Below are 27,243 nucleotides of genomic sequence, written 5' to 3' on the forward strand. Positions count from 1 at the left end.
CAGCAATTTACTTACCTTCTTAGATTACAGGCAAATATCTTGCTGTTTATTAAATGGAGCAATAAAAAATATTGCAAAAAAATCTTAAGTCTTTCAGAATCTTCCACTTTTAAAGAACAAACTTGCTTCCACTTGAAACTAAAAATATGTAATTGAAATAATGTAGAGTTGAGAAACATTCTGTTTCCCCAAAGTCAATGAAGAAGACTTGAGTGCCGATTAAAAAGCATTTTGTTCTTTTATTTTTAAATTAAGGCAAATTCTTTAGAGAAGTGACAGGAAAAGACTTGCTTCTTATGACTTGAAGGATGGCTCTGTATGCCTGCATAGTCCACAAAACGTTCAGCTTGGAAAAGATCCCCTTGTGCTGACTGGTGATGTAGTTGTGGGGTGTATCACTAGTTACACTGAGTAGTGTATCTCTCTTCTGTTCCTGAAAGAAAACTATCTTTGTATTGCTTAATGAAGGGGAACAGCTGCCTTTTATTAGAAAGTATAACTGTGTAATGTTTCACAGTGACCGTATTTTCACCCAAAATTCACAACTGAAATATATAACAACCTAAAAAAGATTCAATATATCATGCTAACCCATCAAAAGTTTATTTGCACTACATTTATTCTGGATATTGCCACAAAATAAACTTCTAAGAAGACTTTCTAAAGTGTTAAGTTGGGCTGACAAGATAGCAATTAATTTATAAGCAAGGAAGAAACCCTCTGGAAGCTGCTTGCCTACCATGTTTTGAAAACATAATTTTTCCTAAGATTGGTTTGAATCACTTAATTATCTTGTGTAGTAAGACTAAAACATATCAGCTTCTATTCTAGGAGATTAGAAGTTACAGAAAAGATGAGTTTTTTAATAGCATTACTTACGTTACAAATCAAATAGGAAAACTGCATCATTTCAGGATATTGTGCTCACAGTGCAGCAAAGCTAAGTGAGAGGTATGTCAGCTATCAGGTGAGAAAAACAAACTGGAGAGGGATATCTGGTAATTATGGTACCTTTTGCAGGGTGTGTTCTTAGGTACTAAATGTTAACCTAGATGTCTTTAAAGTTGACATATAATATACAACCTGGGATATGACTGAGGACCCTTAGTTAACCATTTGTATTTAAATAAGAGATATTTTCTAGAATCAAAACATCTCTTGTATTTAAATTAGCATGATACTGTCTCATTTACTTGAACTCTTTCCTAATTCATTTTTTATTGATCCCATTCCTTTTATATAGTGATCATCTGTTCTTATGTTCTGGTAATGTCCAGTGGCAAGAATTCCCTGTTGGCATACTGTCACATGAACATCTCATTACTTGTTTTGAGTAATTGAAGTTAGATGCAAAGTTTCTTTCACTGGTTAGAAAACAAAGTGCAAAGAAGTAAGCAATTCAGAACCGTTACATCAGTACAGCATATTCAGAAATAGGTTTCTCACGTGTACATTCCCCAAACTTATATTTTAAAATTGCAGACTGCTCAGTGGGTCCTAGTGATTTTTGAGGTGTTTTCCTGAAGGATTTTGCTGCCTAGTCTTTGAATTTGGATGTGCTCGCAGGTCTTTCCATTTGTTCCTTCCCGATAGCCACATTGAGAGAATTACGAGAGAAGCTGTGATAAACTTAAGACGGTACCCTTCAATGCCTGGTGGTAGTGTTTAAATCATCTTTTTAACAGTGTAACAGTTTCCTCACCTGAAAAGTGCTCCTCCCTTCCACTGGCAGAAACAAACCGAGGTTGTGTTAGTAATTGTCTGTGGTTGTTTGCCAGAGTCTGAGAACACAAAGAATGAGTGTGTAGTGATAGAGGCAGCTTCAAGGCTCCTGGGCTCTGATTGCTGCTCATGAGCAGCTGCCATCACATTGTTCCTTTGTGCCTTGCTTTCCTTGTCCCCCTCTAAACAGGACTTTGCTCAGAGTCCAGCAGAAATTCCACCTGTGATCACCTGGGTGGTTGTCTTCTGTAACAGAAATCAGTTGTTTCAATGGTTCTGAAGCTTTAGAGTCTTGTAGTAACTTAAACTGGCAGTTCTTCCCTTACATACATTTCTTAGCATCACCTTAAGTTGTCTCAGGACTGAAAAATTGAAATATAAATGGTCAGTCTCTTGCAGTATTTCTCCAGGTTTGCTTTGCTGAAAGCAGTAGCCAGACCTGGGTCTGCGTATGAGAAAAATAACCCCGTTGGTTCTACAGACTTCTGATTTTAGGGTGTTGTGTGCTAGCCAGCTAGCAACACACATCTCAATTCAAAATTCAAGGAGGATTTGAAAAATGTGGATGATCTGTGTCCCAGCAGGGATGTGATTTTAGGGGGCAAAAAAAAAAAAAGTCTGTATTTTTGTACTGTTGTCTTGTTTTTAACACCAATGTCTGTTAAGTCTTAACTTTCTATTTAGGCCTCTGTATTGGTTGATTACTGAGCAGAATATAGATTTCCATGAAATACTTCAGTTGTAAATATTACTGAGCAGGAACTCACACAACATGTTGCAGTAGGAGTAGTGTAGCTGGAATGTGCTTTATTGTTTTTCTATTTGCTTGACAGAGGGCATGGTCTGCAGGCACAGATATTGTAGTCCAGACTGTACTGTTGATGAATATTTGTGAAATGTGCAATATGTGGGATGTATAGAATATTGAGCTAGCACCTTTTTTAGGTGATTTCAGTGGTTGGAAAAGCTGTATTTTTTTCCTGTTTTCACCATAGGAATATGACAGAAGACACGTTCAGCTTTGTGTGATTTTTGCAGAGCACCTTGGACATCTTGAGACATGCATTGTGAATTTCCATGTCACCCTAAAGTGGTGGGAGATGCTGAATCTTGGGGGGGGGGGGGGGGGCCAAGAACTGGACTCCGTTTGGAATTTAAGCTGAATGGACAGTAATTTGGAGAAAAAAAAAAAAATCTGCCCTGGATGGCTAAGATATATTTTCCCTTTCAGCTACTCGGTTTCTGGCTCATCAGTTCTTGTGGTGTATTACCTTACCTGGTATGCTCTCTGATATTAAAACTTCAAAAAGAAGACATGCAAATGTCACTGGGCTTCTTGATATTTAAGCGACTTTAAGTAACTGTCAGATGCATCCCCAGATGAATCTGGCTTCTTTTACACAGAAGGACAAAACTATCCATTTTCTTCTCCAGGTCACCTGAAAGGGGAGGAGAATTTGGGGCTAGAATTCTCCAAGCCTCTTCTTTCACGAGGCTTTGCACTCACCTCTTTCTCATCATGACAGGCTTGGAAACATAGTGTAGTCCTGATGCAAGATGTGTTAATATTTAGCATCAGAGAAGAGGTGAGATACTTGCAGAAATAGAGGGGTTTGATATAAGACTTGAAGCAAGATTGCTGGCATGATGTGTAGGGGCAGTGCAGCCAAAGAACGGTGGGACTAGCCCGCTTCTCACAGCATTGTAAATGTTTCTCCTGAGGCATGTTGTTCCTGTGAAAGGACAGGGAGATCTGTGGCAAATGATCAGAAAGTCACTTATGTAAAGGTGGTCTGCAAATCAATTTGACAACATTAGTTCAGTGTTTGTGCTGAATGCTCTCATTCTCCAGGCTAAGCAGAGAACAGCATTCAGCACATAACCAAAATGCTTACTATTTCTTTTTCTTAGGTTCTGTGAAGTCCAGCCCCGCTAGGACCTCCGGCTCCTGCTCCAATGTAACACCCACACATGCACCATGCTGGTGATATCACATCACCCAGGGATCCTGCTGGAGCTTGGAGCCGGCCTACAAGGGGTCAGGTAAGTGCCACTTGAAAACAAACTCCACAGCCCATTTCAGGGGTATCACTCTTAGTGTTTCTTCTTAGTTCATAAGGCCTAAGAAGAAAAACGTTTTGATGGATAAACTAGATACCTCTGTTCTCTTAGCCTGGCTAATGGGGCATATAATGTAATATGTATTGTTTACCTTGATACAAGTTTCACAAATTGATTTGCAGGTCACCTTTAACCTATAAAAGTGTGCATATTTGAATAAGATACATTTAGTTTGCCATACATACCATGTTTTCTGCCTTCTCTTACAACATGCTGTGTATTATGTTTAGATGAGTTCATGGTCTTGAAAAACCATGACTGGCTGCAGACATGTCAGGTTTGTTAATGTGACTGAGGCTACAACAATTATTGAACTGAGATAGGTCAGCAAACCAGCTAGACCAGTAGTTTTATATGAAATGTTTGAGATGTGCAAAATCTTGCAGCAGACTGATCTAGAAAGTTTGTTCTCTCTTGCTGAAATTGGTGTTTTCTTGTTTGAAATGAGGGTTTGTGTCCTTTCCAAAATGAGCTTGTATTTTTTAAGCTTTGTAAAAATCTTGCTGGTTGAATTCCCTCTTCCTTTTTAATCTTGCTCCTCTGTAAGACTGGCAAAATCCTGTGACCAACTTCTACAGGGCAAACTACCTGTTGTCTGAAAAAGTTACATATGCAGTTTCTTATCTCTGAATTTACTTGTTTCTATGTCTTCTGGTATTATGAAAGAAAGTAAACAGATCAGGAGTATTTCCATCTCCTAGAAGAGATCAGAATATGTGCAGCATTTTCACCCAGGTTTTTTCCAGTCCTCTGTTCATTCTTGCTGTCAACTTTTGAACCTATTGTAATTTCACAGCAGCATCTCTGGGTTGGTGTGCAGTAGTAATCCTGTTCAGACGGATCTGTTTGTCAGCTTCTGCAATGGCATTTTTTTCTACACTTCTCTGTTCTCTTACAAAATATACTACTTTGTTGTTGCTATAGACTGACTTGTGATCCACATAGTGTTTTCCAGCTGGAATTAATATCATAGATCCCAGCACTTGGGAGGGTATGTTTCAATAACATACAACATACATGTTAGCCTGGTGTTTAGCTCCGAACATGTTTTGCTTTCAGTGCCCTTTCATGTAGCTCTGCTTTGTCTTTCTGTAGCTTTTCATGTTCCTGTGTACCTGCTTAACTTTAGTTTGCAAGGGAACAAAAGTTACCTACTTCATTGCTCACTGCCTCCTTTCTGGATTATAACCACAGACCTGAAGCCTTCATAATGCTGATGAAGACTGGTCAAGTCCTACCCTGTTGCACAGCAGTTTTCAGACACTCTTCAGAGTTGTCAGGAATTATAAAGGCAACCAGCCAATATCCAGCAGTGTGTTAGCAACTGAGCTAATGATTCTGACTTCTAAAACCATGTTGTGTAGTCTGGCGTAGCATCATCTTTATGTTCTATTACTTCAATTAAGTTGCAAGATAGAAAATTACAGTGTATTTTCCAGTAATTCCCAGTATCAGCTCTGTAGCCTTCCTTAAACTATAGATAAAGTATTTTATCTCATTTTTTTTTTTAGAAGGGATGGCTGTTGCTCAAGAGATTCAGAAAATGACAGATTCTGATTCTGATACGTCTGCCTCTAATACTAGTATGTAAAAAGCTGTTTTGAGGTGGAGTGGGTAGAGGGGCACTTGACTAACCAAGTTTGTTGTGTTTCACTGAGAAGTGTGCAAGATGCTCTTCTGCAGAGTGTTATAGGGGTACAGCATGCTGGCTGTTTGTGATGGATGGCACCTGCGTATGGGTAATACTTAGCATTTGCTTTCTGTCTCATCTGTTCCGTCGCATGGGCAGGACTTCATTCAGATGCATGAGGGTGAAGTATAAATGGGGGGCTGCATTAACTGCTGCTTGCAGAGCACAGTGTAGGTGGTGTGAGAGGCAGTCACAAGAATGTTGAGGAACGTGTGTATGTCGTGTATTGATCTGTTTTATAGGAGTCCAGCTTAAGGGTCTCATAGGACCTGGAGTTAATCATAGATGATATTCTGGGACTGAGTATGGTCTGTTGTTATTTAAACAGTGCTAAGTAAAATAATTCACCTCTTTGTGGTGCTGTTTCTCAGGAAACTTTAGCAGGTTTGAACTGTATCCAGTGCTGGTATCCAGCTGAATAGCACTGGCAGCCTAGAAAACCTCAACAGCCATTTGCATTGGACTGTCTTATGCTGACTCTGGTCTCTAATGCCCGTGGTGGGCTGGGCTGGGACTCTCTGGCAGGATATTTTTCTTCATGTACTTTACTGACTCAGTGCGAGTCTGGGATCCCTTTTTGTTTAAGTAAGATGGAGCAGAACTACAACTCTGAAGTTTGTTCTTCTCCTTGCTCTCCAAGGGCATTTTGAACACAGGAATAAAAAAATGTTTCTTGGCTCTTGAGAGAAGGGAAGTGGCTTGTCTAATGTAAGACAGCTGTTAAGAGTTGGTACATTCATTCAGCTATGTGATTGTGGTCTTGGTTGTTCTGTGTAGTGGCATCTTTCATGAAATCTTTCTTTCTCTTTCAGTTTTAAGATAAGTCTGGGACAGGTGACTCACCAAATTAAAGAGCAGTGTGACTTGGCATTCCTGAAAATGAATCTTTTGTAATGGATAGCCCTGAAGCGAACAATGTGATAGTGTTGGACTATGTGGTTTCTTTTGACTCTGACATCTGCAAATATCTCATTTGCTTTTTTGCCCAGTTGCACAAGCTGTGTCTCAGTCTCCTCACTGTTCTCCAGAGCTGTTTGTTTTCTTCCAGAATGTTTTTCCTGTGTGTTTACTGTCCTTGGATTTTTCTGTGAAGCAGATGTTTCCAAACTCTTGGTTTTCTGAAGCATTGGCTGCTCAGTGATGTGAGCTCAGGCCATTAACTGTACGAGAGGCTGGGAGAATGCAAGACCCAAGGTATCAAGAGGGTTTCTTTCTCCAGAGGGAACGAACACTGTCTGAGGGATTTCAAAGTACATTTAGTATTTTTCACTGGCGTCGTGATCTGGTTGAAGCAACATGTAGTTGTCAGGTTAATGTCTTGAGAGGTGAGTGGCAATAGGGATGTGAATTAGGAATAACGATGGAGGGAATGTGGCAGCCAAGTCGGTGGTAGGTATGTATCCTGTGCCATTGTGAGCCATGGGAAGTGTTCAGGAAACTGCTCTGTAGCATGAAGACAGAGTACAACCCTTTTTGTCCTTCTCAGGAGGACCTGGTGGAGAGACTTGTTGGACTGAATTCATATTGGTTCTACATGCTGTGCTTCTTGGTAGTGGAAATAACCCATGGAAATACCTGTCTTTTGAACAGATACGAAGTTTGCAAGTCAAGTGAGGATGGCTCGGATTATGTTGCTCTCTCTGTTTACTTTCGGGAAAAGACAATGAGGCAATCCAGCAATACTTCAGGGACCGTACTCTTTGGTCAGCCACTATTAATATCTGTGCCGAAGCACAAGCTCACTGTGGATCACTTGTACAGTGTGGTTTTGGAGCAGATCAGGTAAGTCATGTCTGTACCTTTGAATCCTATGCAAAGTTCTAGTGGTTGCTTATTCAATTACACTGTAATAGGATTGTTGCATCCTTGTTAACGGGAAGAATTTTCCTTGACTTGTGTGTGGTGTATAAACCAGGATTTGCATTGCATTAGTGTCTGGAGGCTGCAGGGACATTTCAAGGTCCTGGTTTTTTTGGGCTCTGTAAAAGTGGACTGTAAGATAATGCTAGTGGCAGTCACAAGGAAGCTATCTGCTTGGTGTTGCAAAATGGGTCAGGAGCAGGCCATGTTTTCAGGGCTCTCGGAGCCACCGTAATTATTTTTGCCTTTTCCATTTACTGCCAATAAAACTTATAACAAGTAGTGAGAACAGAGACTTACTGAGTTGTTGGTGTTTGACTCTTGGCCTGTAAATGGTGCTGTACAGGATGGGTTCTGGTTTGCTGAGGGGGATTGGAGAGCAAGAACTGATGATGGAGAGAGGTGCTGTTGTTCTGATGTACAGCTTTGGTATGATTGTGTGATAAATGTATTCCCTCTCTTTAGCCGCTATGTGAAGCTCCCTTTGGCAGAAGAATACCCTACAACCTGCCCAGACAAAGGAACCTGCAATGGCTCCAATGGTGTCGTTGAAGGTAAAGTCCTTTCAAAATAGGCTGGAAGCTTTTCAGCACTTGAAGCTTTTTATTAACATTTGGTTGGCTTAAGCTCTAGCAGATTGTTTTTTCACAATGATTAAACCACGGTATTGCATAGGACTTCTGCATGGTGTGGTGAGAAATCTTGTAGACCATTTTCCTTCCAAGGGACATCAGATATGTGTAAGCAGGAGCAGGGCAACAAGGTGTGGTGTGCATTCATCTTGACCAATGTTAGGGAAGTCCTTGCTTCCCTATTAGGTGTTCAGGAAGCTTTTAACACTGATGGCAAATGCATGTTTCCCTTTCCTCTTTTAAATGATTCACTTGTGCTGCTGTGAGAGTAACAACTGGAACAAGTTAAATGGGAAATTTTAAATGCGGGAAAAAATCTGCCCATTTTTCCCAAAGAATGGAAATAACTTTCCTGGAGACTTACATATTCCCTTCTGTAAAGACAACTGCAACCTTGCTGATTCTCTCTTGGGATGTTTATTAGGATGTGCTGTCAGATGGTGTGGTTGTTAAGCTACTGTGAACTGAGCACTCTCTGTCATGTCTAGGATATAAAACCCACCACGTTACCTGTTATCTGCTAAAGTAAAAAATACAACTTCAGATGTAGTGGTTAGCAAGAACAGATTTCTTTTTCTGTGTGTCTTTACTTTCTGAGTAATCAGTGTGTGTCATAACAGGCTCATGCAAACAGCTGTCCGTGTGAGGTGTCAGTCTAAACTTTCTCTGAAGCTCTTAAATATTGTGCTTGTTTTAAATTTTGTCAGGTGACATTGAAGAGATGGAGCATCAGGATGGTGGACAGGAAGGCAAGGAAAAGCTGGCAGAAGTTGATCCCTGCCACTCTGAGGGTTGTATGCAGATTGAGTCAGCAAGAGACCCGCAGCCTTGCAAGAAGCAGCATTTCACTTTTAGCCTCGTGAATTCCTCTGGGACTTCTGAGATAAACTCCATTGTAGAAGGAAAAATCTTAAAACTGAATGGTAATTATTGTCTTGCTGTCTTTTTTTCTTCCTTCTCCTCACACCTTTGCAATAAATGTTTCTTCTTTCTTGTAGCTTTTTCTGCGCTTGCTATTGACTGGGATTCTGATACGCGGAGGCTACTTTTTGATGAACAGGAGGCACAGGTTGTAGTATGCTCTTTTCATAAATAATCTATATGTAAACTTGCATGGTACTTAAAAGATGACAGTAAATGGTGAAATGTAGGTGTAGCTCCATTCATAAAAATTGGAGTCACCAGCATGAGGTATGTTTACTTAAAATCTTTTAGTGATAAGGTCTATAGATCTGTAATTGCTGATCTGTTTCCACTGTGTTCTGAAAAGTGGACATTTTAATTTCAAAGCTAAGTAGTCTAGTTCATAGTCCGCTCAACAAACAAAACAAACCCCCAAAACTCGAAAGAAGCCTGAAACCAAATTCACAAAGCCTAGTAGAAAGCTCTGTATTCTTTCTGTGAGAGTTCTGCTGGATCATGTTTTGTAACAGAATAACCTGTTGTTACTCTTTTGCAAAAAACCCCAAACCCACCAACTTTGAAGTAAGGACATACTGTATTTTCTCTTATGGACGTTGCTAACACAAGAAAGGAGTAGCTGGAAGTTTGAGTTGATTGTGTGGGTGGGGAAGGGCAGAAATAGGCAGCATGGTGAAGGTGAGCATGTTCCTTTTCGTGCTGTCAAGGATTAAAGACTAAATGGAATTGAAAAAAGTGTGCATCTTTTTCACTAGGCATTTGAAAAACATGGAAGTATGTTACAACCACAGAAGAAGAAGGCTGTGGTAGCCCTCAGAGACTGCATAGAGCTCTTCACTACTATGGAAACGCTTGGTGAACATGACCCGTGGTAAGAGCCTCTGTCTGCCTCCCATGTTTATCATAAAATGCCATAACTATTTGAGTTCACATTATTTGTCATGGGATTCTGATAATTTCCCAGGTCTGTCCTTCTGTCTTCATCTGTGAGAAGTCTATCAGTTCTGTGTTAAGTCATTGACTCAACAGGCTGCAGAAGTTAGTTAACAAAAAGTATTTGTTTCCTGCCTTTACTTAGAAGAAGAAAAAAAAAAAAAAGAAAAAAAAGTGGCAGTGGGCTTGTAGCTTCCAAAGATCAGGCTATTTTTAATTCCCCAGAATACATCTGTCTTCCAGACAGTATCAGAGGAAGTGGTTGTGGTAATAAAGAGTGAAAGCATGTGGCTATCTTAGGGTTTAATCCTGTATTATTTCTAGCTTGACCCCATCCTGACCTGCTCCTAACTCTTACCAAAAATCCATAGTCCAGAGGAGCTAAGTCCAGCAGATCCTAAGTGACCAAAATGTGATTGCTGTGTGTGCAGAAGATCTTTGGAGGTTGTTTGCTAGCTGTGTAAGAAAATAACTTATAGTGTAGTAGATGACTGGTTTTTATTCATTTCCAGTTACACGCTATAGATGTGTTTGCAGCTGTTACCTGTTTGAGCTGCATCAGGAGACAATAAAGAAGTAATGGGACCTTTAAACCTTTTTTTTTAATTTACAAAAGAAAAATTAATCTTTGTACAATGTTCAGTTAACGCAGTTGCCATAGGACATCTTGCCTATAAAGTGAAAGCAAGTTGCAGTTTGGAAACCTCTGAGGAAGGGTGTTCACCTGCATATTCCACAGCCAGAATGCCTTCTGTAAGGCAGGGACTGTACTGCGCTATTGAGGCATCTTTTAATGGAACGCTAGAAGCTTTTCTTTTAACGTAGTCATTCATTTCCTTGTTTGTTACTCCTTCCTCAGGTACTGCCCTAACTGTAAGAAACATCAACAGGCCACAAAAAAGTTTGACTTGTGGTCTTTGCCCAGGATCTTGGTAGTGCATTTAAAACGCTTCTCATACAGCAGATACTGGAGGGATAAACTTGACACTGTTGTGGAATTCCCTATCAGGTAGGATTCTTCCGTCAAGCGAGGAAGAGCTTGAAGAAGCTGGTCAAGAGAAGTCTAATTCTGATGTTACTGTTGGGTGGGCTTGTTATTAAAGCTGTAACTGGAACTGTCTTCTGGGTTTGAACTGCAAGACAGCAGGCATGAGTTGAGTTGGTTGGGATTGTTGGGGTTTTTTTGTTTGTTGGGGTTTTTTTTTGTTAATCTTAACCTTAATCAGTTCTATACATCTCAAAGAACACTAGTTACTAACAGGTACTGTTTCTTCTGAAATTAGGTTAAAACCATGTGATTCTGCTGAACCAAGAGAACTTGTAGAGAGAATTTAGCAAATTCATGGGGCAGAGCTGCACTTGTAGTTCTGAGAATTGCACAAGTACAAGATGAAAGCCTGCCTCATTCCACTGCTTCTTCTTGTCAGCATCCTGCTGCAGGATTAAGTGTATTCCTTACTACTCCCATCTCACTTTTCATGCCTACACAGGGACACTCTGAACTGTCTTTGATTCAGCACCTCCCACTAAATCTCTTGGCGGCGCTTGATGTGTTTACCAGGGCCTGCCCTGTGTGGGAGGGGTAACGTGTCTGGTCTTTACACTAATAACATCTGGCCATTGAGCAGCAGAGTGCAGCACTTCTCCACCAGTGCTGCCTGCCTGCAGAGCTTCACTGGTGTCATGCATCACTTTTTAGAAAGTGCTGGTTACTGGTGTACTGATACTTTTGGATTTCCTTCCAGGGGTTTAAACATGTCCGAGTTTGTCTGCGACCCAAGAGCAGGCTCATATGTGTATGACCTCATTGCAGTTTCCAATCACTATGGAGCCATGGGAGTAGGCCACTGTGAGTAACTGCTTCTGCGTCCTTTGTGTGCAAGGAAATATGGGCAGAGGGGTCATGGGAGGAGGGATTTGTGTGTTGGAGACCTGCAGCAGCCCACACCAAGGGTGTCTAGTCCAAAGCTTACCTGTGTTCTGTATGCAGGGGAATATTGTATTGGAAGGTAATGTCCCTCCTATTAGGATTTGCAGAGCAGGTAGCCAGTTTGTGTAGTTTGCAGTTGCCTGAGGTCTGACTCTGATGCCTGTGGGACCTTGGTTAGTAGACATTAGAGAGTGTGATGGTGTTCCCCAATCTGTGAGTGGAGTAAAAATTTTTCCATGCCGAACGTGAAACTGTGGAAAGGAGCTTCCTACTGGGGAGTGATGGGGAGAGTCTTCAGCGTAAGCTGTCAGTTCAGCTCCAAGACTCAGCTTCTTTCCCTGCAGCATACCAGAGGGCAGCTGCTTGTCCAATGTAGGTGCAGCATCACAGCTGCAGAGCAGAGATTGCCAGCAGTTGAGCCAGCCAAGCAGGAGCTTGCCAGGTTCACCCGGTGGTGATAAGACAAGGTCTGACGAGCAGCAGTCACCCATAGGCTGGGAAGACAGAGCAGAGGGCATACCTTGTTGTGAAGCTGGGTCTGATGCCTTTCTGCATTTTCTATCCTGAATTCTGTTTGCTGCAATAGCAACTTAAAGCACTTTTTTTTTCTTTCATTTTCCTTCGTTCCAGACTTTTTCTAAAACAAGCCACAAACAAATGTGTAGTTCTTGTGACCTCTTGGTTGCACAGCTGGCACTAGCTTACAATAGAATGTCTCCACCTTTACACTGACAAGGGCTCACATAGCAGGGAAAATGTCATGCCATCAGGAGAAAAAAACCCTTTCTTATACACGACAAGTCTGATAGATGACAAGTCTGTATTTTCTGTCACTGATTTTGTTGCAGTGTAGATGAAATGCATTTGTAGATGGAGTTCCCTGTATCAGGTGTCCGTGCAGATCCATGCTGTAGGTGGCACTTCTAGAACCACCCAGAAGCATTTTACTATGGGAGGATGATGAACTCCCATTTGGCAGTGTATGTGCTTAACTCGTAGAGTACGTCACTGTAGGACAGCATTAGCTGAACGGGGATATGTTTTGAGATTGGAGATCATAGTCACGGAAGTCTTGGATGGAAGAGACTTTGCAGGACTTTAGTCCAACTTCCTTTTCGAGTGAGGACTCTTGCAAGCACTAGATCAGATCCATCATCAACAGAAAACTTCTCTTTCACATGAAAATGCAGAGTCTTAAACTGTGTGTTTGGGAAAGCTCTGACTCAAAGGGGGTGAACAAAACACTGTAATTTTTTTCCTAAGTTTCTTTGCCCTATATCTCTGTTACCAGGGCTAAGTCTGGTATGTGGAACATGGTTCTAGACTAGCTGAACCAGCTAGCATGTTCTAGAAGATGTGTATGTCGGTGAACTAGGTTTGGGGTAGTTAATGTCAAAGCTAGCTCCTGGCCTCCCGTGCGCACTCAGTTTGAGTCTTGAGCATTGCTAGTGCAGCGCAGCTGGCGTGGTGTTACCTACCAGTCTTCCCGGGAGTACTGAGCTGCAGTTTCTTCTCCTAACAGACACTGCCTACGCAAAGAACAAAGTGAATGACAAGTGGTACTACTTTGATGACAGCAGTGTATCGGCGGCTTCAGAAGACCAAATAGTGGTGAGTACTTGGCCTGAGGCTAATCTGAGTTTGTGCTGAAAGTGCAGTTTCCTGCTTTGGGTGTTACATTTCCAGCCAAGCTTTGTGGATTGTTTCAGATGGTTTTCTTCTTTGTTTGGTAGACAAAAGCTGCGTATGTGCTGTTTTATCAGCGCCGAAACAGTGAGGAACATACTGCCCCATCTCCTCCCCAAGAAGAGTGTGACGGCATGGATACCAACTAAACATCACCTCCAGCACTTGCCACCATGTTAGCGGTTGCTCTTCTAAAGCCATGCCTGAGGCGTATGAAAATTTTTCTTCCTTCTGTAGGAGTCAAGCAGAAAATCTAGCACTGAAAGATTCAGTGCTGGGGGTTGCAGAATAGCACTGGAGAGCCAGGAATAGGTGCTGACACTTGGGTATTTAGAGGCCAAAAATAATATATATTGGAGCTTCAATAAAGTTCTTTTTAAAATCTGGCTGAGCTGTGTGGCTAGAGGCAGGGATCGGGGCTGAGCTGGGCTGCGGCTGTGGGTCTTGGGCTGAGGGTTGTAGCTGGGGTCAGGAGAGTACAGCCTGAGCTGGAGGCCAGGTCACAGCTGAGCCTTGCAGGGGCCTGCGGAGGAGTACGGTGGGTACAATTCTGTGAATCAGCATGGGGGCTTCCTGCCAACCCTCTGGTGTTGCTGTTGCGCGCTGCCTGTGTCAGGGAGGCTTGCTGCACCCTTTCTGGAAGCGCTGTTCAAATTTGTGTATATCTGGCCTGTCTGTCGCAGTATCTGTCATCATACCTTGGTCCCCTCGCTAAGCAGGAAATGTTTCTCTTTGTCGTGTCCTTTCACTGATGCATTTGAGGCTCTTCTGGGCAGTTTTGACTCTGCCTTTTTCATGTGAACACTGAATCCTGTAAGGTAGGAAATTTCACCAGAAGCGAATCATACCTGCCTGTGGTATTGCATATGTGCAGGCTGATCCACACAGCAATGCAGGATACAGCTGTTTTGGCTCCCATTCTTCTGCAGAGAAAATATCATCCATAAGGTTGGCGATTTCTTGTCCTCTCCATCCATCTCCCACACCTCCCACTTCTAGGCTGCTCTGTAAGCACTTTTCTGCCTCCACCATTTCTCCTATGGTTTGTGCAGTGGCAGCATTTTTATCTTTTTATCATTTTTGTGACTCCTTGGAGCTTTTTCTCCAGCAAAGCTCAGCACTGTGTCCCCCAGAGCTGTCACCTGTAAGGGTGACAGCCCAATGCAATGGATTGTGTGAGTTTTCAGCCTTTTCTCTTGCGACTTTTGTTTTTTTGGACTGCTCTTTCAGCCTTTCTCCTCCTTCCTTGAGTGCTGCCCTTTAGATCCCATGCTCCATCATCTTCTGTGAGGCTGCAGGTGTGATGGTCCTGTCTGAGGTCTCTCTGCCTTAGCTGTTCAATAGTTCTGCTCCATCCTTTTGGCGCAACTGGCAAATGCTCTTCCCTCTGTCCTCCTTTACTGTCTGTGTTGCTTGTAGGACTCGAGTCCAGCTTTCTTCTTGAATGAGGACTCCTGTGAGCACTAGGTCAGGTCAGTCCTCAGTGGAGAACTGGTCTTCCATGTGAAAAATGGGAAAAATCTAGAGCCTTAGTCTATGTTTTTTAGGGAAAGATCTAGCTCAAGGTGGTGAACCAAACAGGAGAGTTTTTCCTTCTTGGAGCCAGGTGCATTGGCAGAACAAAAGGCTAAGACAGGCTACTCCCCTGCTTTTTTTCCCACTGAAATGCGTGCTTGCAGCCACTCGGTCCTCTGTGCACAGTCCCTGTGGCTTCATTGCTGACCATAACCTTCTCTGATGGTCAGTGTAACAGTGGTCATCCATTTAACTCTGAATACACCACCTCAGCTCCCTTTCCGCAGCTCTCTGCAACAAGCCCCATAGGAAACTGCTGTGTGCCCATCCCTGCACCTCCGGTGTGCCGCAGCCGAGCAAAAGCCCAGCCAGCTACTCGCTGTCTTCTCTGGCTCTGAGCAATGGGAAGGGAAGGCAGCACTATGCAGCCCCTTAGCCAGGGCACTGGGAGGCCATAGAGAGGAGGAGGGAGGGCTGCCTCTAGCTGGCACACTAGTGTTGTGATCCTCTTCTGCGGAATTTTGCTTTTAAAGCATTGAAATTTGAATTTTGAGATCAGAATTGCTTAATTGCTTCTGCTGTTCTGGTTTTGGGGTTGTTTGGGATTTTTACAACTCTTAATACTATATTTCTGGTTTTTTTCCTCAGTGCTGAGGGGAGCATCCAAAAAGCAATTTTTAAGCTGTAGCACTGCACCGAATTACTCTGATCAGCATTTTTTTGTTTGTTTTACCCTGAAAGAAAATCATGTGGGCATTCCAAAATGGGGAAGAGAGGAAAGGGAGGGGAGTAAAAGACCTTTTTAAAAGAAAAATCAATCTGAAGTAGCCTTTGTCCTCTTCCTTGCCTCCCTACCTGTGCTGACACTGAGAAACACATCAGTGGGGCTACATCTCCGATGCTCAGATGCTGAACAGACTGTTGTCGTACTGCAGAAAAAGTGGCCCAGCTCTTACTTTCTCTGCCTCTGAGCTGATGGGCTTCAGCTGGTGTGTGTGTGCTGTAATACCAGACCTGTTTTTTAGACTAGCACTTTGTAAGTGGCTGGCTCTATTGTACAAAGAGGAAAATTAAAGAGTGGTTTGCACTGAAACTGGGTTTTGTTGTATTTTCAGCTTTCATTATGTGACCTGAGACTGCTGGTTGTGGGGATGCTGGGTGCTCCAGGAGCTCTTTCAGCTAGGGGAGGGCAAGTCCTGTGGAGCCAACCCCTCCCTGCTCTGCCAGTAGGGGTTTGGGAGAAAAACAGATGTTGCCTGCACCACTCTGTACATCTGAGAGTTTGTACTCACTCCAGGGTTGCCTTTTCTCGCCTGCAGCGCTGGGTTGCTGATATCTGGTGCTGCAGCAAAGCCCGTTCTTGCCTTTCTGTGGCTCTGGGCAGCCTCAGCTACAGCTTCCTCATCATTCCTCTTCCTCTGCGGATCTCGGGGGGGTGTCCTAGCCTTCCTTCTGTCCCGTTTCTCCAGAGGTATCATGGCTGCTTGTGGCTGTACCACTGAAATAGTTGTCCTGAAGTCACTGCAATTTCCTCCTGAAGGCAACCTGAACATGTATATGAGAGCAGGCTGGAAAAGACTGAGGAAGTTAAATGTGATGGGCTTGTGTGCATTTAGCATTGGTGTGCGTGCAGGGAATCTGAGGGATTGTCAAAATCTTGCAGGTCAAGGTGGGCTGTGAAGCCCCAGCAAGAAGGTTTGAAGTCTTCATGTCGTGATTACGGTGTAATAGCGGAGGAGCTTGGTCTTAGCTGGAGCCTCGGAGATGGTTGGAAGAGCCTTACTGTAGAACAGCAGATGGTGAGCTTCACTATGAAATGCTGGCCTCCAAAGCGTGGCATGAAACCCATCATGGGAAGAAGGGAAAGCAAAGTGGCAGCTTTCGGACGCGGAGGTGTTTGGGTGTTTTGTGTCAGCGTGCAGGCTCGTGGGAATGGCTTATTGTCATGGTTTAAACCCAGCTGGCAACTAAGCACCACACAGCTGCTCGCTCACTCCCCGCCGGTGGGATGGGGGAAGAGAATTGGAAGGGTAAAAGTGAGAAAACTCATGGGCTGAGAAGGAAACAGTTTAACAGGTAAAACAAAAGCTGCGCGCGCAAGCAAAGCAAAACAAGGGATTCATTCACCACTTTCCATGTCCAGGAAAGCAGGGCTCCATCACGCCTAATGGTTACTTGGGAAGACAAACGCCATCACTCTGAACGTCCCCCCCTTCCTTCCCCCAGCTGAGCATGACATCATATGGTCTGGAATGTCCCTTTGGTCAGTTGGGGTCAGCTGTCCCGGCTGTGTCCCCTCCCAACTCCTTGTGCAGCCCCATCCTGCTCGCTGGTGGGGTGGGTTGAGAAGCAGAAAAGGTCTTGACTCTGGGTAAGCACTGCTCAGCAGTAACTAAAACATATCAACACTGATTTCAGCACAAATCCAAAACATAGCCCCATACTAGCTACTATGAAGAGAATTAACTCTACCGCAGCCAAAACCAGCATGCTTACACAAGAACACAGAGGGCATGAACCAAAATGAAATTCCCCATTGCAAAGGGGAGGGAAAAATAACCTGAAACACAAATCATGTTGCCAGTGAAGCACTGTTACTAGCATTCAGGAAAGAGGTCTCTGAGGCAGAAAAGAACATCTCTGAGCTAAGGCTCCTGTTCAGAGGGGAGACAATTTTGGCAAGAACAGAAAACAGGCTGTGTCTCAGACTTGGCTCAGCTCCTGCTTTGAAGAGGCTGTGTCATTTCACCCCCGAAAAAGGACTCGGGGAAAAACCAACAGCCACAGAGTATGGAAGAGCTTCTGTGTAAGAACTGTTTCCCTAGGTTAGGACTCTTCTCCCTGAGGAAGAGAGATCTGAGGAGCTCCTGCAGAAGGACTAGCCAGGAACAGTTGCTCCCTGTTCTCTACAGTGCAAGAAGATGTCAGGTGGGAGCCTTAAAGCAAGGTATTTATATTCCCCACCTGGCACGGTAAATAGCTGCACGGGGACTACAGGGAACAACAGCCAGGCACCCTTCCTTGCTAGGCGTACCTCCTGCTGTGAGTGTGGCAGGCAGGAGGGCCCCTGCAGGCAGTCTGAGGTGCTTATAAATGGACTTGGGAAGGATTAAATTAACGGGGAAATAGTCTGTGTGTTTGCTACCTCTGCACAGAAATGCCATCTCTGGCTCTCTGTTGCCAGAGAAGTTGCAGAAGTTGCCCCCGTGACCACCAGTGTGTCCACCAGCAGGTTGACCAGGGCAGAAGACAGCAGAGGGGATGCTGCAGCACCAGGGAGCCTTGGTGCAGGCTTGGCTACGAGAGGAAGGTGAGCTGTCCCATGCTTTGCCATGGGCAAGTGGTATCTCCCTCTTGCTTTTGTTTTCTTCTGAGAAAGCTTCAAACCCCGATTATTGTAACAGGAAAAAAAGAGTATAAAGAGGAAGGAGAACCACTGCTTTCAGAAACCCAATCTGAAGGTGCATTACATACTTTGTTGCTAAGCCAGTCTTGAATTAGCTAACATGATGATGTTGTCTTAATTGTTCAAAAACAAAGGATAACAAGCTATGCATTTGTTCAAAAGGATAAAACCAGAAACATAGGCAGTACTTGTATACTTTTTCAGTCTCATGAAGTTTTAAGTTCCTTAACTCAAGCAACCTTGCTCTTTGTGTACTAGAACTAGAAATTTTAGGTCTTTTCTCCAGCATACATTTCCCAGGAATAGAAACAACTCCAGCTAGAAACCCACACTGAGAGCCTTTGGCTCAAATACAACACACTCAGTCCTGGGGCTCAAATCAAAGTTAGGTAACTACAGTTCTGAACATGGTGCTTTTCTTTTATTCTCAGCCTTGCTAAAATACATTATATAGTTTTAAGGAACAGATTTCTTTTCAAATTAACTTTTTTACAAGAAGAGACAAAAGCATATTCTCAAATTCAGAAAATGGAGGTCTGAAGTTCTTCCTTAAACATGCCTTCAAAATGGAGGTCTTTTGCCATGAGCTCCTCTTCTACATCTTCTAAGGCCCACTGATGATCAGTCAGTTCTAAAGCTTCCCATTCTGTCTGCATTGATAATAAACAGGTAGAGAAAGAAAAGCAACACAGTATTGAAGTAGTTAGACAAGAACTGCACAAAGCAGCACTTATTTACCTTAAAAACTGCAAACCCCCCCCAATTTCTATTAAAAACCTAGCAATCCTGTCAACTCTCAGTGTTTTATGCTTAATTGGGCATTAGTTGGTCAATAAAAGTACATTATCTACTTTCTGAGAACCTTCTAATCTTCTGGAATATTCCATTTCTTCTAAAACAACTGTAGAAACACAGCAAATTCTGTTCTGGGGCGGGGGGGGTCAAGTGCTTTGTGGTTAGTTAATTCTTTAGTTCAGAGACATTTGACAAAAACAGTTACAGGCCAAAAATTTTGCAACTGATCACAGACTTGATGTGCCTCATTAGACTGTTCTCCAACCAACAAGCTCCCTGGAGCTGCAGAGTATATTAATTCATTAAGCCAGGTGTTCATAGTAGCCCAAGACCTAAGAACAGAATTTCATCCTAAATATGAGAACGATCTCCCCCACTACTCATTTTCCACCACCTATGAATACAAATCTCTCGTCCTCATAGTCCATTAAGTGTTGCTCCAGTAAGTATTGTGGAATAAGCTGCATACACCCTGCAAAATCATGCCGTGCGATGCCCAGCAAGAGATTTGTGTTTCTTGGCCAGAACACTTCTGCAATATGGGCTTGCTCTCTTTGCTCCTGCAGGGGACCATGTAGCAGGTTTAGGTCCCTACAGGGCTGAACGGCAAAATTGCTCTGGGTAGCCAGTACTGACTGGAAAGGAAGCAGAGGGATGTGAGCCAGGAGGGCGCATGATACTGGCTGGAATTGCGCCTCAGTGCTGACAGTTTGTGAGAGAACAGTCACTTGCTCCACCAGAGCTGCAAACTGCAGCCACCCTCTCCCCTGGCTGAGCCTCTGGCTGGGTGATGTGTTTTTTTTTTTTACCAGGAAGGTTACTGAATACAAGAAACTGCAGGAGCAGACCATCCTGACTTCCCAGGCAGCAGGTTGTGTGGGTGTAAATCTCTACTATAGGACATAAAACCAGAAACCAGGACCTTCCCTTCATGCATAAACTAGGGTTGTGAAAGGTAGAGGCAATCTAATAAGCAAGTGCCAACAGAGACTGCTTAGGAGAACTTCAAGACACAGTCAAATCCTGACTGATTTTCTGTTGAGCTAATAACTTGCTTGCTTGATTTTCTTACCCAAGTTCCATTGTGTGCCTGCTGGACTTATGCTCAGCTGCACTATTAACACAACTTTTTGGGAGCCAGCTTCTCCTTTGGAACTAGATCTCAAGGGAAAGAAAAAATCTTCCTCTGCAACAGCAGAAGATGGCACATGAATTCAGCTTGTATTAGGAATGACTAACTAATCAGGTTTACTTCAGGGTATTAGGGCTCTGCCAGACTCAGGGCAACTTCCATACCCTTCACCAGTTGTCAGCTCTAATTTTAGGAAGAGGAATCCAGAGCAATTGCCTTACTTGATGCAGGGAGAGGCTGAGTTACATATAGCCTACAATCCTGTTAAGTTCACAGCAAACAGGAATGCAGGTGGGAATACTGTACCTTAAATGCTTTGTTAGTATCTGCTGGCATGGCCATTGCTGCCCCTGTCATTTGTTCTTGCATCACCCTAGACTGATCTGCAGCTACAAAAGAGAAATGAGAGGTTGATTTTTATTTGTGTCATTTAAACAGCGTCTCTTGGAGCACGGTGTCACCAGGCTGGTTTCTAGCTATAGACTAGAAAGTTGCAGAAACACCCAGAATGCAATACTAACGTGCCAGGAAGAGTTCTCACAAGACGTCTTCTTCCCACCCCCTACATCTTAGCTAAGTTTACATAAAATATGGAGACAAATTCAGGAAAATACTGTCTTCTGCATTCCAATACCCCCAGAAACAGTATCTGTCCTGACCGACATCTAGCATTAAGAAATCTTTGCAGCCTTCCTTTAAACTGGTACTTGCTAGAAATAAAAGCAAGCCTGAGAGCAAAATTTCTGCACAGCAATGTGATGGGAAGGAAAGCATGGGTTAATTACCATAGAAGTTTATGAGCAGTTAACCAACGGCTGGTGCAGAAGATTTGGGTACTTGCTGCTGATGATGTCAAACTTGGCCAGTGGAGAGTAACCTCACAGAAGTGAGAGAGGTTTTTGAGAGCTTTTTGGCTGGAAATTTAGAAATCCTTCCCCAGCCTCCCTCAGAAGTCATCCCATGGAAGGAGAAGCCGGCTCTTTCACAGAAATGACAGTGTCTTACCATTGTCTTGGCCCAGGATAAGAGTATAAATGCTTCTGAGTCCAAACACATTCAAGAAGTACCAGGACGCAGAGCTCACCCTGATAAATCAGAACAAGCATGGTTGATTTCAGTTCAGAGCTGGCTTGTGATCTCATTTCAGAAGCACACACAGACCATTCAAGGGTTATTAACACATTCAAAATTTTCCAAGTTAATATTCGACCTTGCTTACTGAGGACACAGGCTTACCAGGACGCATCTAAAGTGAGCAGTTCAATTCCCTGCTGCAACATCGGTTTAAAACGCAGCGTCAGAGGAAATGGGACCTTTGCTGCAGTATAAAAAAAAAAAAAAGCCCAGTTTCACAAAGTGACACTACATAATTGCAAAGCAAATGGCAAAGCGAGTAGATAGTACTTCTATTAAATCTGATGTAGACTGGATGCAATGCATACAATAACAAGTTAACATGTACTTTTGAAAAAGCTGTAGTTCTATATTTATTTTAATATGAAAAGACTTTTTGAAACTCAATCGGATGACCAAACCATCACAGGTATTGTTTCAGTGACTGTGAAGGGGAATGTCTTTTGTTAAGGTAACAGTTATCACATAAACAGTAAGACAAAAACCAGAACTGTGAATTTTTGATGCATATACTCTGCATTACACACTAACCAACTCCCTGGACAGGTTCAGAGGAAAATCCACTGTACCAACTTGAAGTTTAGGCAGTTCTAATAAATTTAAATATCGGTTTTGTCACTACAATTGTTCCTGAATACATGAGCTATTTTCTTTGTGACCATTGCCAGTACTCTGAAAACAATTTTCCCTCCTTTGCTATGGGGCAAGCAAATCAACGCAGTTCCTGGAGTGAATAGCAGAAGTGCCACAAGCCAAATTCACACTGCTTCCAATTGACTGCTTTCAGGTAGAGGAGCAAATCTCTGGCGCAGCCCAGACCCTCAAGGTCATCATCAGAAACATGGCCAGACTCATGGGCTGTGTTATTGCAGACACTTACTTGTGACAAACCCCGAAAACGTCATGTTGATCCAACCGCCGATGAGGATCATAGGCAGAACATTGGTTACATTCCCTTTCATCATATCTGTCAACATGGTAGGATCTGCAAATCACAGATTTGACGTCAAGTAGCAGTGTATCACAATAAAGGGAAACAAGACATTACTTCTTTAACGTCAGCTATTTTAATTAAGAATCTGCATGAGAGATAACAGTCCTATCCCACTATCTATCCCATTATCTATTAGTTTCCACTGTTGTAAAATACTTTGCAAAATGAGATGAGAGGCCACTGCTGCTGCCACCAGAAGGGTGATGTGTTCTCCGCTGTGTCTGACCCCATCCCTTGCTCCAGATTGCTGAACTTGCTTGACCCCTCTGCAAGCTGATTTAGTTAGAAAAGGGACAATGAACTATACAGCTAATTGGCTGCTGAGGTCTCTGGCCACATTAAGTTAAAGTTAAATCAGTTTAGAGAAGGTCCTGCAGGAGCTGGTGCAAAAAACTGACGAAAGGACACGAGTGAGAGCAGGACTTCCCATTTCTGGCAACACTGAGATGGCTGTGGTCTTGTGAGACGCTGCAGGCAGCTGGAGGTTGAAGTTAAGCAAAATGAAGTGACCTAACGTGTCGCTACCAAAGAGAAGGCTCTCGCTCCCCCCTCCTCCCCAACACCCACCTGCACAGTCCCACGCCCTCCCTCACATTCACTGAGCTCTTTGCAAAGTTGGTTTACCTTCCTACCTTGGCAGAAACTTATAGTTTTTCTGCCCAGCTATATTTATGGTACCTTAACATACCTGTCATTGGTGAAGGAGGCACTACCTTTCTTTTCGTTTTCTTAAAAAATCCATCCTCTGGGTTATTAAAATAATATTTCCGGGTCAGGAAAGACTGAAAACAAAAAGAGTCAATGCCAACACCATAAGAAATGAAAGAACAGAAGCATTATTTCTTGCTCAGACATGCAGACATCTTATGAGCTCTTTCGTAACGCATCCTTCTTTCTTGGGGAGGTACTTCACTGCCAGCGTGCTCTAAAGCTCCTCACTTTTCTGTTTCCCTGGATCCAGAGTACCGGCTCTCTGGCTTTCTAAAATTCTTAAAATAACTCTAAGGCTTCTCTGAAGAAGAATCCACATTCATTAAAGAGCTTTTAGCGCTTTGTGCAAAGTTCTTGCTGGTTCAGTACTGATACCGGTACATCGGAGATTTTCACTCCCCCCAGCTGACTTCTGGATTTTACAACATACATACTTGGCAGCGACTGAGCCAATATGAATGAGAGATTTTTAGTTCAGCAAACTAAACATTGTATGACTACCTCCTTATCCCAAGCTGTTATTAAATCCCTCTGTATTTGTTGCCAGATATTAAACACAACGGTTCGGACGCAGGCTTCGTTTTAGTATCCAGGTAAAACACCAAGCAGTGGAAGCTAACGTTAACGTCAGGGAAAAGCCACATACGGTGGCCGTGCGTCCGGGCTTCCTACGCATCTGCCACCGACTGCGCTTCTAGGCGCTACGCTGGGCCAGGGGAGACCCGGCCAGACCCTCTGACCCCGCGGGGCACTGCTGGAGCCGCCGCCGGCCGGGAGCTCCTCTAACCCCGCTGGCACAGCCTCTCGCTTCGCGCTCCTTTCGCAGCTACCCTCTCGGCAAAGCGCAAAGCCGCTCCCGCGGCTCCGTACCTGTTTTGGAATGTATTTTCCGTTTTCCCGAAGAACTCTGCTCCGAATCAGGACTTGGCTGGAAAAGAGACATGGGGCGTTAGCGGCAGGGCCGCAGGCGGCAGCGGGCCGGCCGCTGCCCCCCCCGCGGCCGGCGGGCGGGAGCGAACCGGGCCGGGCCGGGCCGGGGGCCGGCGGAACCCAAGGACGGGCAGACGAGAGGCGGCGGCGCCAGGTCCTCCGCGGCCGAGGGGGGGGCCCGGGCTGCGGCGGGGCCCGGGCCGAGGGGGCCCCGGCGGCGGCCCTGACCTGTCGGACACCTGCTCCTGCGTCAGCCTCTTGTCGCTCTGGAGGAGGATGGAGACGTAGTGCCGGATCATGCCCACGAAGAAGGTGATGAAGACGATGGGCAGCACCACCCACAGCCGGATGTTAGAGTCCAGCAGCAGCTCGGGCTCGCTCATCGTGGCGGTACCGCTACCGGCCCCGGCCCCGGCCCCGGCCGCCCACCGGGCCGCCCCGGCTCCGCTTCCGCTTCCGGGCGCGGCCCTTCCGCCGCCGGAAGGACGTCACCGCGCGCCGGTGGCGGGAAGCTCGAGCGCGAGCGGCCGCCCCGTCGCCTCAGCGGGCGGCTGCCCCCGCTGCGAGCCCGGCCCCGGGTCAGCGCCCCGGCCCCGGCGGCCGCCGCCGTGCCGCCCCCCGGCAGCCCAGGTGAGGGTCCCTCGGCGCGGGGAGCGCGCCCCGTCCCCACGCGGGCCCACGGGCCCCGGCGGCGCTTTCCGAGGCCGGTGTGGTTCGGGACGGCGTTTCCGAGCCCCGTTTGGGTGGCCGTTTGTTAGGAAGAGCGGAAAACCGGCTGTAGAGCTGGGCTGCCTGCTGGAACGCTAGGCTGCTCTCGGCATCCGGCTGGCCACCCCCCCGGCTGAGGCAGCTGGCATAAGCAAGCTCAGGGCGGTGTAAGCTTTATCTACCCCATAGTGCCCTATAAACCCTCAGGTGAGGTAAGCTGGCTGCCACAGAAATTTCCAAGCGTTTGGGAGTAGCTATAATAAGGAGAGGACTACCCGGGAGTGAGCGCTCTTCTTCGGCCTGTCAGTCCGCACCTCGGGTCCCGAAGAGCCGCTAAAGGCTCATCGTGCTCTTTTGGGGAATTGTGCTGCTTCCACCCTGATATTTAATGGAATTTGTTTTAACGGCCTCAGCCAAAGAGTTGAAATCGAGCATGAGATGATCAAGCATCTTTTTTTAATGATTTTAAAGTTTTAAAGGTGAGCCGAGATTTATTTTTTCTTTTTAATCACTGCCACCCACCAGAAGAGGACGAGTTGGGTGGAGGTTTGTGCAGACAGAACTCTTCTTGCGGTTGTACTGGGTTAGGAGCATGAACGGGGTCGGCTAACGTGGTTGGGCTCGTGGATACTAAATTGCTAATCCTTTGTAGCTTTCTGCGGGTATGGGGAGAGGATCACAAGTTTAGATCAGTGGATATTATCTGAGACCTCCTAGCTACTCACTTTAACTTGCCATTTAATTTGCCCGGCATCTGAAAGAAAAGCTAAGCCTTGTTTTATGAGGAACCGAATTTTAGAAAAAGTGATGTATTACGCTATTTAAATATGACAAGCTCTAAAATCTCAACCTGTACAGCAGAAAAACTGGTTAACCAGGCAATCTGCTTTTCTTTGAGCGATTTCAGTTTCTGGAGCATTTCCCTTCACTGTTCACTAATACATTCTAGATTTGCTTAAAAAACCCTGAATTAAAGTCACATCTCCTTTGCTCACTTGTCTTTTTCCTGTGTTTTTATAGGCAACAACAAAGGTTTTGTTACCATGGTTTCCAAAAGGAAATTGTCAAAAGTTGATGCTTCTGGAGAGAGCTGCAAGACAGACTTGCCGAGTAGGTGCTCAGGTATAATCTTACGGGCAATAGAGACCTGTTGGTAGAGGCAGCAGCCCCCAGGCAGTTCTGATAATGCTAATTGTTAGTGACGCTGTTGATCTTTAAACCCCTCTTTTAATCACAATGAAACGACAATGCTGAAAGCGGTGCCATATCTTTTCTCAGTCCCTCTGTTCGCATAGTTTTGATCAGCGTTTATGATCTTGAGCTTCGCAGTCTGTGAATCACATTTGATCAAAACTGATGTCTATAAATCAAACCAAAATAACCTCTCTATGTAGCCGGAGGGAAGATAGTTATTTTTTACTTTAGCAGATGGGGGGATACCTAAGAGGCAGGTCTGGTGGGAGAACTTAGATTAAATTTGTGCTTTTCAGGTCAGAGGACAGTATGCGCTCTAGCGTTGCTCGTGATCTGTTAGTGGGTATGTCTCCCATGAGAGTCAGCCACTGAAGGTGTATCTTAACTGTCTCTGGTTATGGGGTAAGGAAGAAATGTTCCTTTCTGGTGTCATGCTGCGAGGATAACTGCTTTATAGGATCTGTGCATTGGCTAATGACTGCTGTCAAATAGCAGTACAGTTTGTTGGTCTGGTCCCATAAGTGTATTCCTGTGTTCCTCTAATTTCTTACTAGAAGGTTAATTTTTAATTAGTTGTTTATATGAAGAATCCTTGCTATTTTTATTGCAGAGTATATTTGACATAGCATGTCTTGTTTTCTCAGAAACAAAGAAGTCGCGGATTTCTGATACAGAAAAGGCCTCTGCCCATGGTGGAGTGGAGAATGAGGGAGTCTTTGAAGAGCTCCTTAGAACATCAGGAATTATACTGAAAGCTGGGGAGGGACAGAATGAAATAGGTATGGGTTTAACACTTGCTCTCTCTGCTTGTGTCTGAAAACCTGCAAAGATGACTGGTACAAAGTAAAGATGCATTTTACTTGCAGAGCAAAAATGCTTGAGCCAGCTTGTTCCAAAGTTCAAGTAAACCTTCATCTGGCCTCTTATTTGTTATATACATCTTGAATTGCACAGTTCCTGCTGAATTCAGTGCATCACCTAAACTCATTATACCAGCTTTTAGGGTGTATACATGCTGAGTCAGAAGGCTTCTGAAAGATTATTGGAGGTATATGGAATAAGATTAGACTGCATCTGTGGTTAGAGTATTGAGTTCCAGAGGCAGGAGCTCTGAAACAGGAAGACGAACATCTCATGTTGCATTTCAGCACAGAGAAGGCCTTCAGGAATTCGACTATTAAGCCTTTTTAGTGCTGTTAGCTACTCTTAGTCCAGACTGGAGAACGCAC

The 27,243-nt window shown here is 44.4% G+C and overlaps 3 protein-coding genes across 11 annotated transcripts in view; 2 read left to right on the forward strand and 1 right to left on the reverse strand.

Moving 5' to 3' along the window:
• Nucleotides 1-13,881, forward strand: part of USP4 (ubiquitin specific peptidase 4) — a 50,731-nt gene extending 36,850 nt beyond the window's left edge. For 4 of the 5 annotated variants that reach the window (XM_052777766.1, XM_052777764.1, XM_052777765.1 and 1 more), the window contains 9 exons: nt 7,124-7,315; nt 7,859-7,947; nt 8,733-8,948; nt 9,024-9,094; nt 9,702-9,817; nt 10,739-10,888; nt 11,625-11,728; nt 13,332-13,420; nt 13,543-13,881. In XM_052777766.1, coding sequence (XP_052633726.1) covers nt 7,124-7,315; nt 7,859-7,947; nt 8,733-8,948; nt 9,024-9,094; nt 9,702-9,817; nt 10,739-10,888; nt 11,625-11,728; nt 13,332-13,420; nt 13,543-13,644 — 1,129 coding nt within the window. In that variant the 3' untranslated portion in view covers nt 13,645-13,881. Of the gene's footprint in view, nt 1-3,633; nt 3,766-7,123; nt 7,316-7,858; nt 7,948-8,732; nt 8,949-9,023; nt 9,095-9,701; nt 9,818-10,738; nt 10,889-11,624; nt 11,729-13,331; nt 13,421-13,542 lie in introns of those variants that run through there. The other variant, XR_008233557.1, reaches the window with a different exon arrangement.
• Nucleotides 13,882-16,244: 2,363 nt separating this feature from the next.
• Nucleotides 16,245-27,243, forward strand: part of FANCD2 (FA complementation group D2) — a 63,312-nt gene continuing 52,313 nt past the window's right edge. For 2 of the 5 annotated variants that reach the window (XM_052777759.1, XM_052777763.1), the window contains exons 1-3: nt 16,245-18,320; nt 25,841-25,942; nt 26,659-26,793. In XM_052777759.1, coding sequence (XP_052633719.1) covers nt 18,272-18,320; nt 25,841-25,942; nt 26,659-26,793 — 286 coding nt within the window. In that variant the 5' untranslated portion in view covers nt 16,245-18,271. Of the gene's footprint in view, nt 18,321-24,954; nt 25,033-25,840; nt 25,943-26,658; nt 26,794-27,243 lie in introns of those variants that run through there. The other 3 variants (XM_052777760.1, XM_052777762.1, XM_052777761.1) reach the window with 3 other exon arrangements.
• Nucleotides 18,816-24,578, reverse strand: EMC3 (ER membrane protein complex subunit 3). Its single transcript, XM_052777775.1, has 8 exons — nt 24,341-24,578; nt 24,053-24,110; nt 23,160-23,253; nt 22,358-22,462; nt 21,580-21,661; nt 21,349-21,428; nt 20,650-20,732; nt 18,816-19,066 (listed from the first exon to the last, which is right to left on the reverse strand). Exons 1-8 carry the CDS (start codon nt 24,493-24,495, stop codon nt 18,938-18,940), a joined length of 786 nt encoding a protein of 261 aa, XP_052633735.1. The 5' UTR covers nt 24,496-24,578; the 3' UTR covers nt 18,816-18,937.

This window comes from Harpia harpyja, chromosome Z (assembly GCF_026419915.1).
Source record: "Harpia harpyja isolate bHarHar1 chromosome Z, bHarHar1 primary haplotype, whole genome shotgun sequence".
Lineage (NCBI taxonomy): Eukaryota > Metazoa > Chordata > Aves > Accipitriformes > Accipitridae > Harpia > Harpia harpyja.

Coding starts and splice junctions, on each gene's coding strand:
- EMC3 (XM_052777775.1), bottom strand. CDS start 24,495: ATGAGCGAGCCCGAGCTGCTGCTGGACTCTAACATCCGGCTGTGGGTG. Junction 23,254..24,052: donor GAAAATACATTCCAAAACAG/GTACGGAGCCGC, acceptor TTTTGTTTTCAG/TCTTTCCTGACCCGGAAATA. Junction 20,733..21,348: donor TATCCTGGGCCAAGACAATG/GTAAGACACTGT, acceptor TCTCTTTTGTAG/CTGCAGATCAGTCTAGGGTG.